General features: G+C 33.3%; 1 protein-coding gene across 1 annotated transcript; it reads right to left on the bottom strand.

Annotated features, from left to right (window-relative positions):
• On the bottom strand, positions 1,936–4,212 carry LOC107637339. The gene is made up of 11 exons (XM_021122643.1): positions 4,078–4,212; positions 3,909–4,017; positions 3,735–3,788; positions 3,267–3,283; positions 3,056–3,165; positions 2,917–2,957; positions 2,714–2,816; positions 2,552–2,624; positions 2,416–2,464; positions 2,135–2,311; positions 1,936–1,979 (listed from the first exon to the last, which is right to left on the bottom strand). The coding sequence occupies exons 1-11, from the start codon at positions 4,210–4,212 to the stop codon at positions 1,936–1,938; spliced, it is 912 nt and encodes a 303-aa protein (XP_020978302.1).

Raw genomic sequence — 11,498 nt, 5'->3', positions numbered from 1 at the left:
TTGTTTAAAAGATAAGAATTTTTATTTTAAAAAATTTAATTAATAGTAATTAATTAAAAATTAATTTTCAATGTTTATTCCTCTTATAATATTTAGCGTACAAAAGTCTTGCTTAATCATTTTCTTCTTTGTTAAACCGGTCCGTTGGGTCCCAATCTTACCCTGAGAACGAGAGAACAAAGATTAAAAATGTGTTTGGGCTCAAGAAGAAGCATCTTAGTAGGTTTCGAATAATGATATTATTTGGGGGAAATAATTTTTAAATAAGTAATGAATTGTTTTATACATGGTGCATATACAAACAGGGATCGCGTTGTGTTACTAAAGTATGGGATAAGGACAGAAGTGGATTACACAATTAGAAAATGGATTAATATAGATAGATTTATAAATAGATTTAGTCTTTATTACAAACAGATTTTTGGTTACCGAAAAAATTACCGACGGATTTTGTCCTTCTGTAAAAGTTCCGTCGAAAATTATTTACCGACGAATTTTTACCAGTTATCGGCGGATTTTTCTTCTATAAATTCTCCATCCATTTTTCGAAAACGACAAACTTTCCGACGGATTTTCTGTCTGTAATTACATACGGATTTTTAGACGAATTTTCCGTCTGTAATTACAGACGAATTTTTCGACAAATTTTCTGTCTGTAATTTGAACTTTGGGAAATCATCTCACACTCTGATTACAGACAGAAAATCTGTCTGTAAATCCGTCAGTAAGGTAAAATAGAATTTTTTTTTAGATTTTTCCAATTACAAAATAAACTTATTTTCATACAAAATAAATATAAATTTAATACAAATTTTTATCTAATTTGTATTCGAATATTTATAATATTTCAAAAAATAAACAAATTCATCGTATTATCAAACTAAAAGACAAGTATTATAAACAAGCAAGTTAATATAATTCAAAACATAAACAAAGTGTATTGATCGTCAACTATAATTCCTAGTATATTGTTCAACCATACTAAAACTATCAGCTATAGTCTTCAGTGTCATCTTCATCCTCATCATCATCATCATAGTCCTCATCCGAAGAGATTGAGGATGGCGACGGTGGCGGTGATAGTGGAACTGCACTAGAACTACTTGACTTCACTTGGACTCCTAATATAACAGAAAATCATAGTTTAAACATCAATATAATATCTTGCACAAATTCTAAAGGATTGCAATCCAAAGCAGTTTAAACATCAATAGAAAATCATAGTTTAAACATCAATAAACAATGAATCATAAATTATATCTTAGTATAGTTATAGCAGTGGGGTAATTTTTTTCTTTGTCATAACTTGTAATGTAAGAAAGGACATACCTTTGGTGAAGAAATATAAGGTCTTTGAGATGATATCTTTGCAAGAAGCTCTTCTGTGGGATTCAGCGGCGCAGTTGTCTCTTCTACTACCTCCACTATTTTACAATATGCAAGATCAGGGTTCTTGGCCATGACTGCCATAAGTTCTGCCACCTACCATAAAACAGAACTTGTTACTTTTGCTCTGTCATTCATAGGACTAGTTTTACAAAATTGGAAATTAGCACAAAAGTTTACATGTTAAGCACCTGAAGGTTTGATACTTGACCCCCAAATAAAGTGTCTTCTGTTGATAGTGTTAGGTTATAAGTTTCCTTGTAAGAATCCGTCGGCCGCTCCATACCTCTAGGTCTCACTATCTGAAGAACAATGTAAATAGTTTTAGACAGTTAGGATCCTGCTTTATGGCATAACTACCATCATAATCTTAAAAGTGAAAAATCACATGCAGTACTATTTTCAATATGAAGTTGATACTTAAAAACAGACTTTAAGATCGGAAATTCAGCAATCAGTTGAACTTCTTGTTAAAATATGATAATATCAGAAAGAATTTCATTAATGCTCACTTGAGAATAGTTGCAGGTAAACTAAATTTGTTTGTTCTCAATGAAGTAACCAGTATGAAGTGATTACTTTGGCAACAGTTGCTGCATCATAGAAAAAACAAAACCATTTTGAGTTTTCATCATATTAAGACATTAGTCTTAACCAAATAACAAGGAACAAATTGTTATGACAGTTTTGTGTTTTAAGATTAGGACTTAACAAGATCTTAACATAAGAGTGAAGAATCTTGTCTTACCAGCATCAATAAGGCTTTTGGTGGCGCGATAATCGATTCTACAAGGGCCAGTGATGTCAAAAACTTCCTTCTCACTAGCACCAATAGAACATATAACTGTTGATGCATTCCCCAGTGCTGGTCCAATTTGATCTGGTTTTTCCAAATCACATTCCACAATTTCAAGCTTCTCTACAGCTGGGCTAAAAACCAAAAACATTGTCTTGTTATTCAATACATCAGCATTTTCTTTATTGCCAAACCTACACAAATCATGAAATCCATAAACTTTCTTGTCTTACCTTGACTCCCTCCACTTGTTCCATCATCAAGCTTCATTTGCTCAACACTCTGCATATGTTCTATATCTTAATGCACATCCTTTTCATGTCAAGCACTAATGGATACCAAATCTTGTTCATAAGATAAAACCTGTACCTTGATTAGTAGACCAGCTCTCTCAGCACTCCTCACTCTAGCTCTTACTTTAAATCCAAGTTTTATAAGCTCTCTGAAATGAAACTATCACTAGTCAGCATTTTAAAGAAAGGAAGTTTCTTCTTAAAGAACAAGTGAATTAAAGAGTACTTACAAATGTACCTAATAGTTCTTGAACCAACTCTACCAGTAGCACCAGCAACAAATACTAAGTTATCATCCTTGGAATCTGTTTTCTCAGGAATCCCCTCAATTTTTGTTGAACCTTGTATAGAGTATAAATATTAACATTCATATTAGTGATCATCAACACAAACCAAACATGTATAGCAAAATTATATATCTAACAGTTCTATCTGAATCACCTGAAGCTTGAGCTCTAATGCAGTGGAACTCAGATGTGACGCTATCAAGAAAGGATAGACTTCAAGGAAGCAAAACCATGGAAACTATGAAGAAAGGATGGATTGCAATGCAAGCTGTTGTTGTGGCTACAGAGATGACCAAGTAGAAGCAAGAGTTGCAGGCGGTAAAGTTTGCTGAAGCTGTCTAAGAAGATTAATCATGCGGCCAGCAGTTTGTTCCGTTGCGAGGTCTTTTCCAGCACACAAAACCTACATCACATAAAATAGGCAACACTAAATAGAAAATCAAATTAAATCAAATCAAATATGCATTGGCACATCAAAGCAGCAAATGCTTGATAAAAACTAACCTCAGCAAAAACTGAAACTAAAAAAGAGTAAATGTGGGACTGCATTAGGAAACTAAAAGGGAAAATTTGAGTTCCTTACCTTTCAACCATGGAACAAAGTTGATCATGGACAACTTTGGCCTCAATCAAATCACCTTTTATTGGCCAGGCAAAGTCTACCCAATATAACCTTATATTAAGCTTGGTTATCAAATTCATGCCTAGACTAGGTCTCCTAAACTAACAAAAAAGTCCATACTGCACTCACAAAGGAACACCTCAGCTTATATGATATTTCGAGACTGATCAACAACCCCCTAAGGATTCAGATCATAATAACAACTTACTCATGCTATAAAAACCTAATGAATTCCATATAGATGCATCTAAGAACAGATAAACTTGTACACGGAATACCTTATGTAAAGCGTCCACCAGAGCTGGGGATGATACTGTCACTCAAAAATTTCAAATAGGATGCATCCCGACCTTGAGATTGCCCTTCAATAGCCAACTTTGCAGAACGTAATAGCTCCGACATTGCTAAAATGATATAAGAAATCATAACCATTAAAAACAGTTGGGATAATGGCATAAAGCAACTTAATGAGCAGAGGAAAATTGTTAACAAAAAAAGATGCAAAGGAAAAATCATTCTTATACCTGAAATGGCTGCTTTTCTAACCTCCTCATGGAAGTAAAATTTAAGAAGTGGAACTAAAGTTCCTGCAACATGTCCCACATGCAATTTAATACTCAGAAAAAGATGTTTCTATAAACAAAGTGCAATATGTAAAGGTGTTATTAACTTTTATAGTGTTCCCAGTCTAACCTGATCAATCCATGGAAAGAATCCTTCCTTCAACTCATCAGCATAACAGCAAAGCATGTTACAGGCTGTGGCCTTTTCTTCCAGAACACTAGTTTTGATATCAATTCTTTTGTCTCCAAGAGTGATGGTCTCCATACTATAATAGTATAATGAATAAACAAAACTTAGTTGGATTTATCTTGCCTAAGTAAAATTATCAATGCATCTGATTCACCAGTCAAATGAAACTGTAATGAAACTGTAATGAGCATTCGAAATGAATAAACATACCTGAAGAATTACAAGCAACTTGCTAACAATTCCATCTGATGGTTTATCAATGGCTAAGAGAAGAGGGGGTTGAATCTTAGCCCATTTTTGCTTGATAACACTTGCTGTCCTTTCAGAACACTTGAGGAGATATTTCTTATTTTTGTCTCGTGCCTAGTCAAGAGACTTTTTCTTTTTGTCTCGTAACCAGCCAAGAGATATTTTTCAGTTTTGTCTCCTACGCAGCAGAAAACAGAAATGGAGTAGAAGAGAGAGAAAATCACACTAAGATGTATCCTGGTTCAGCTGCTAAGTGCAATGCAGCCTACATCTAGTCTCCATCACAACAATGATGGAATTTCACTATAATCATCATGATTACATACACCAATTCTCCCTAGGAACTACTCTTCCTATCCGGGACAAGTCCAGAATCTAATCCCCAATCCTGAACTTGACTTGGTCACTGCCAAGCTTTCAACTGCTAAGTGCTAATCTAACTTGCAAGGGGATTCCCACAGAATCATAAAACACAACACAGATGTACAAAAGACCTCTAAGGACATCTATGGCTTTTCTTTTAATTTTGTGCACTCTGTCTTTTTTTGCTCTATGGATTTTTCATACAAACCTCACAGTTTGCCTTTTTTCATGAGACTCAAGACAGACAAAATTAAACAGAAAAATTACAAAATGAAGAACATTGAAGGAGAAGAACTTCTGTTAGCTTAGGTAGCTATGAGAACTCTATGCCTTGCACTCTCGCTCCTTGCTTCAAGCCCTGGCTGTTCTCCCTTATTTATAGAAGGGGAAGCCTCCACGGTTGAAACTGTTGAACCAAGCTAAACTTCTTCTTCTTCAAACCAAAACTGGTTCGGCCAGAGAGAGAGGAGAGAAAACCGAATGTAAAACCCAACATGCAATTACCTCTGTGTCTTTCCTTGTCACCAATCTTCATCAATCCGGGCCTTCCATCTTGACTTTCACTCCAAGAAGGATTCCTAGCCCTTGATGAGTTCTTGATGATGACAGCTCCTCCTGCTCTTATCCTCTGCCTCATCCTCCACGTAGCTACAGTAGCTACCTCCTGTAGTGGTTGAGCAAAGGTAGAGACGAGCCATGCCTCCAAGGATCTTCTTCCTCTGACCGAATGGATCTCTTCCATTTTTGGTTATGGAAGGCTTGAGACTTCTTCACCACACCTTACCTTTTGTTACAAAGATCTCAGCCACTCCATACTTCAGATTTTCTTTTTTCTTGATGCCATAATCACAATGGCCTCTTCCTTGCAACTAGATTCTCTGTGATTTTTACTGATAGCTTGCTTCACCCCTCCTTTCCTGCTAGACAAGACCGAAAGAGAGAGGATAGAGGACTGAGAAAAACTTGCAATGTAATTAAAGAAGAAAATGAAAATGAGTTAGGTTTACATTACCCATACCTAGCCTCTGCTTCCTTCTTCAGATTACTTGCTTCTACCATCTTCTTCTCTAACAGTGAGGTGACCGAATGCAAAGAGAGAGAAGAGAGAGTAGAAAAAAGAAAAGCAATGAAAGTAATGTGTGATATAAATTATAATCAATTAAAATCAATTAATCCCACTTCCCATGCCTTTGCCTTGTAACGTGCATAACTCAATAAATGCCATCAAATCAGATTTTCTCTTTCCATTTACCAAGGCATTTAATGATAATTGAATAAGTTTAAAATCCACCATATGATGAAAATGAGATCCGTTGGAAGCATGCAGCAAAATATTTGAAGAAATGGATTTTATCATTTTAAATGGGTAGCTTAAACCTTGACCCAATTCCTTTTTAATTTCGGGCCAACCATCTTTGTTGGGCTTCAAAATGGTTTTACTGGCCCAACAAATATAACAATTCAGCCATATATTATATAACATATTGCACAAGGCTGAATATATTATTTTAACACGATTTGGGCTTTGATTGCTTTTGTGCCCAATACAAATCTGCACAAACAAAATTATTAATTAACAAATGTGAATTGAAGATCAAATTAATAATTTTGTAATTAATTATTTTAATAATGTTTGATCATCATCAATTTAATTTGGAGTTTTCCAAACTCATCACCATCCAAGTAGGGTGTTAAAATATCAGGCGTGCAGTTCTCTGTCTCAGCACTGTAGTTACTTGTTTCGCCGGCATCTTCGTCCTCTGTCTCAACACTGTGCCAAGCAGGATCATCCTCAATATCCAACAGCATCTTCATCAGAATGGCGAACATCCTGCTGATAAACTGAGGCAGCTTCCTCATCATCCCAGGTGCCCTCTCCCTCGCCTCGGCCAGAGTAATCACAAACTCGATCGCCAAATGCCGCGTCCCTTCCTCCAGCGACTCTGCCTCGGCAATCTGAAGCATGGCTCCAACAACATCCACCAGCTGCCCTGGAGGAACCTCGGCTCTGTACCGGCAAGCTCGATCAGAAGTTCCAGAGCCTCCTGTGCAGTTAACCACTAATCGGCACTGTTTCAAACCGAATTTAGAGACCAGAGCAAGACACTGCACAATAATGCGTTTGGAATGAAAAATTAGCGAGAGAAACAAAGGATGGAGTTAAAGCTAACTGGTTAGTGGAGTGCGAATAGATCAAAAGAATGAAGATCTATGTAACCCTATATATAAAGTGTTTGATTCGATTTGATTCAGTTAGTGGAGAAGCTGGTCTTTGCCGGAGAAGAAGTTACCAACGGAGTCAACTATCATTCCGAGCTTCGCTTCAAGCTTCGGCATTCAACAATAACCACCGAATTTCCACCGAGTTGAGATGAGTTTCACGAATCGCTGCAGACGCGACCAGAGCGGCGGTGGAGAAGCCCGTGCGACGCAAGGGATGACAGAGAGAGATCCTGCGACGCGAGCGGCGGCGACAGCGGCGGAAGAAGCTGGTGCGACGCAAGCGGCGGTGACAACGGCGGAAGAAGCTGGTGCGACGCAAGCGGCGGCGGCAACGGCGGAAGAAGCTGGTGCGACGGAGAGAAGAAGCAACTCGGTGACGGAGAGACTCATTTGATTTGTGTGGAGTGTGAATGGATCGAGAGGGTAGGGATAAAATTAGGATTAACTCAATATTTTCGACGGAAAATTTTAAGTTACAGATGAATTTTCTGTCTGTAATAATTTAATAAAACGCAGCGTTTTGTCTATTGAATTATAGACGGATTTTTCGTCTGTAATTATTTTCCACGAAAAAAAATTAATTTTACCGACAGAATTATCGACGGATTTTGTTTTCTGTCTGTAATTTATGCTAATTCATTTTTTTTGTTTTCTGACAAAAAAATTCCTCTGAAATTCCATCTGTATTTCCGTGGGATAAAATCTGTCAGAAATATCCGTCTGTAATAACTAATTTTCTAGTAGTGATCACTATTTTCTTGAGGAGTTGCGTTGTCATTTTGCGAAATAGATAAGGATCGAGTTAGTAGTTCACTTTTTATCATATATTATCCTTATATTTTGAAGTGATTCAAAATTTTACTATTTAAACTTTCTTTTGATTAGGTTAAATGTTAATTAAACATCCCTTTAAATATCACATTTCTATATGCTTAAATGATTAAGTATCTGATTATTATTCATTCTTAAAAGTAACTAATTACGAAGTAGAGACATTTTTTTATTTATTGTGTCCGCGTATCGAATACATTTTGGATAGACATTTATTCATACTCGTCGATACACATTTTTTATAATCAATCGTATCTTTATAAAAAATTATTCTTTAAACACATTTGGACACACAAAAAATATTTTAAATACTTTATATAATTAAAAAATAATTTATATTTTAATATCAATAAAAATACAAAAATATCATTACAATTTATTTAAAAAATATTTTATATTTTATATATATGTCATATTTTTGTATCTTATAAAAATTTTAAATTTGTATATTTGTGTATTTCATATCGTATCATGTTCTATATTGTCAGTATCTATACATGATAGTCAATTAATAAGCAAAAGTACAATGCAACAGTAATATTAAGATATTTAATTAAACCGGTTAATAACTGTTTCAATCCCTTCAACATCATAATGTAAAGTATGCAACAAACTAAATCAAAGTCTCGCACATACTAAGCTATAGCTTAACCACAGACAGATAAGCCTTAAAAGTTTTCAGGTACGCTTCATAAATTGGTTGACTTTCTTTCCATATCTGAAATAATATACAAAACTTAATGAATATATATTCATGTGACCAGCATCTTAATAATTAAGGCCGGACCATACAATTTTCCAACTGTATAAGCTTTAATATGTATGTCTTAGAACCCCCAACAAAATCCCATAAAGCCACCTACAATATCTGTTCTTTAATCTAGACATACACATTAAATTTTGCCAGCAAACTTGTTTTTCTTGTACAGTAGTGTAAAATCATATATTGTTAATGGTTAGGTACATATATATAACTTTTATTATACCCAAAAAACACTATAGTATATATATAAAGGGACTAATACCAAATAAACATTAAGAATATTTTTGTCCTTATAACAATTAAAAATATAATGTATTCCTAGCCATCCAAATAAATATTTCATAATAGAGTGATTAGATAGAGTTGTAAGAGAATGGATAACTTGCTTTTGTTATAACCAAATCCCTTCTCGTTTCAAGAAAATACTAGTTTTCCAAAAATTGATTGTGTTAATAAATAAGCTGTGAAAGTAACAGAATGGGATTCACAAAGTGAGAACAAAACAAATTGTTAAAAGAGGGTATCCAAAAACATGATTAGATGCAAAACAATAATATTGTTTCAAAAATGCAATAATAATAATCCACGATCAAAGTCTATTTTGTCAGATTTTACTTAATTGATGAGGACCACACTTTAATTCCTCTAACTATAACTAGGACCACTCTTCCTTGTTGTAACTTTTCAGGAGATGGATGCAAGAGGAGGGCCATTAACCAAAAGCATTATATCTAACATACCTTCAATAGGATGAACAAATAATGTATCAGCTTAAGCATGTGAATCCACAATCATGGCGTGCATTAAATGCACATGATCCAAGTGATCATTCTGCAAAGTAACTAGCTAGCTACACTTAATTTGATCATAGACTAATTCATTCATTCAACTTTTTTCATCACCAATTAACTTTATAGATCTGGTCAAATAGTAGGGCTTTCTGTAACCTGGTGATAATGTATACATGATCGATTTTGAGACTATTGATGGTGTCATACTAAACCTCTCTGTATCATAACTTTTATGAGTCTTCTTAACTTTGATAAAATTGTATTCTGTTTCTCGAACTACAATTTAATTAATTAAACATTGAGTAATATTACGTAACCAGCAAATATTATCGTTTTTTACTAATTTATATCCATATTTATAAAAAATTTACACACAAGAAATATATAGTATGTACATATATTTACTAGAATATACATATGAATTAATACAGTTTATACTTATATTTTTTAAAATTTGTATACATGAATTAATAAAATTTATTTATTAAAGATAATTTAATATTTATACTAATTAAATGATGACAAAAAATACTAAAAATTACTAACTCTTAAAAATAGATCCCGCTAGGAAGACAATGGACTATTTGTACAATGTGTACAATGGGTTATTGAGTTACAAAATGAACATCCCTCATACTATATAGAATAACCATCCGAGTACTAGCTAGGATAATAAACATCTTTCTAAAAGATTAAATTAATTTTGGGATTCACCAAAGATCGAATTCTTGACCTTTCGGATCTAACGTTTTAACACCATATCATGATACCACTCATTCCAAAAGCTTCAGCTGATGGAAAAAAGTAACATTAATGATTATATCTCTAATACTCCATAAACCTCCATTGTACATATTGTACAAGTATTCCATTGGCTCCTCATACTTTTCCCTTAAAAATTTATCTCAAATGACCAGTTAAATCTCATGTTGCCTAAAATAAAAAAATACGATTATTCTATATTTTTTAGAATTTGTACACATAAATTAATAAAATTTATTTATTAAAAACAATTTAATATTTATACTAATTAAATGATAACAAAAAATACTAAAAATTACTAACTCTTAAAAATTTATCTTAGAAACCGGTTAAATCTTACGTTGTCTAAAATAAAAAATATGATCATTTTTATAAGCATGATATAATATAATCTTTAAAATTAAATATCTTATTTTAAAAGATAAGTTAACTCTATTTAATTTTTAATATAATATCAAAGCTAAATTGAAATTGTTATTAGCCCGTTCTTATGCTACACAAAAATTCAAGTTGTTTTCAAGTGACTAGAACACATCCCCGTAGTTCAATTAGAAAACTCACTGAACGAAACTGAATGTTAATTAAGTTGAAAATAAAACAATAAAAGCGAAGATATATATAAGAAAGATTAAATATAGGTAGCTAGGTTTAGCATAGAAGGATGGGAATGAAGTGGTGTGTGTGTTATATTATTTGATTTATGTGGTCCAAACTCCAAACTCCTTTCACGGACTTTGATGTGTCGGTCCATCGAAAGTTAGGTGTGTGCAACACAGTATGTAGATATGTGGCATACTGCCATTTTGGTGATACATGAGGTAGGCATCATATATAAATATATATACACCTATCATCAGTTTTCTCATCATCAATATTATTGTTTCCAAGTAGTGGATCGATGGCCACTGCAATCCTCTAATTTAATAAAGTTTCATCCCTAATAACTAAATGTGTGCTCAAGCTTCAACTTTTTCAAGCTTTTGCCATAAAGATGAGAAGAATATATGATTATGTGGCTGAATTTTTTTTTCATATATGAAAAAAATATTGATATTTTTGTTGGAAATAAAATTATTTGGTATAATTATAGATATGTAAATTTTGTGGGTGGAAAGTTAATACGGAAAGGTGTGTTGAACACGTGGTAACATCCTGTCCAATACGCAAGAGACGTGTTGAATAATTTCTATAATACTATAATACACTTCAAATATTAATATTCAACCAAAACACCATCTCTATTTTCATATTAAAAATATTTTTGGTGATTATTTTATGGTAGTTATGATATTTTAAAAAGTGTTATCTAAAAAAAATGTTACAAATAAACATATAAAAAAAATATATAACTTTAATTTTAGTAACATCGTAATCACTAT

Source organism: Arachis ipaensis, chromosome B04 (genome assembly GCF_000816755.2).
Source record: "Arachis ipaensis cultivar K30076 chromosome B04, Araip1.1, whole genome shotgun sequence".
NCBI lineage: Eukaryota > Viridiplantae > Streptophyta > Magnoliopsida > Fabales > Fabaceae > Arachis > Arachis ipaensis.
The sequence above is the reverse complement of the archived record's forward strand: the minus strand, read 5'-3'. Positions and strand labels throughout refer to the sequence as shown.

What these genes read in the sequence shown, in the direction of transcription:
- LOC107637339 (XM_021122643.1), bottom strand. Translation starts at nt 4,212, where the DNA reads ATGGAGACCATCACTCTTGGAGACAAAAGAATTGATATCAAAACTAGT. An exon ending in TAGAAAAGCAGCCATTTCAG is followed by an intron (nt 3,789 to 3,908) that starts GTATAAGAATGA and finishes ATATCATTTTAG; the next exon opens with CAATGTCGGAGCTATTACGT. An exon ending in CAAAAGCCTTATTGATGCTG is followed by an intron (nt 1,980 to 2,134) that starts GTAAGACAAGAT and finishes TCTATGATGCAG; the next exon opens with CAACTGTTGCCAAAGTAATC.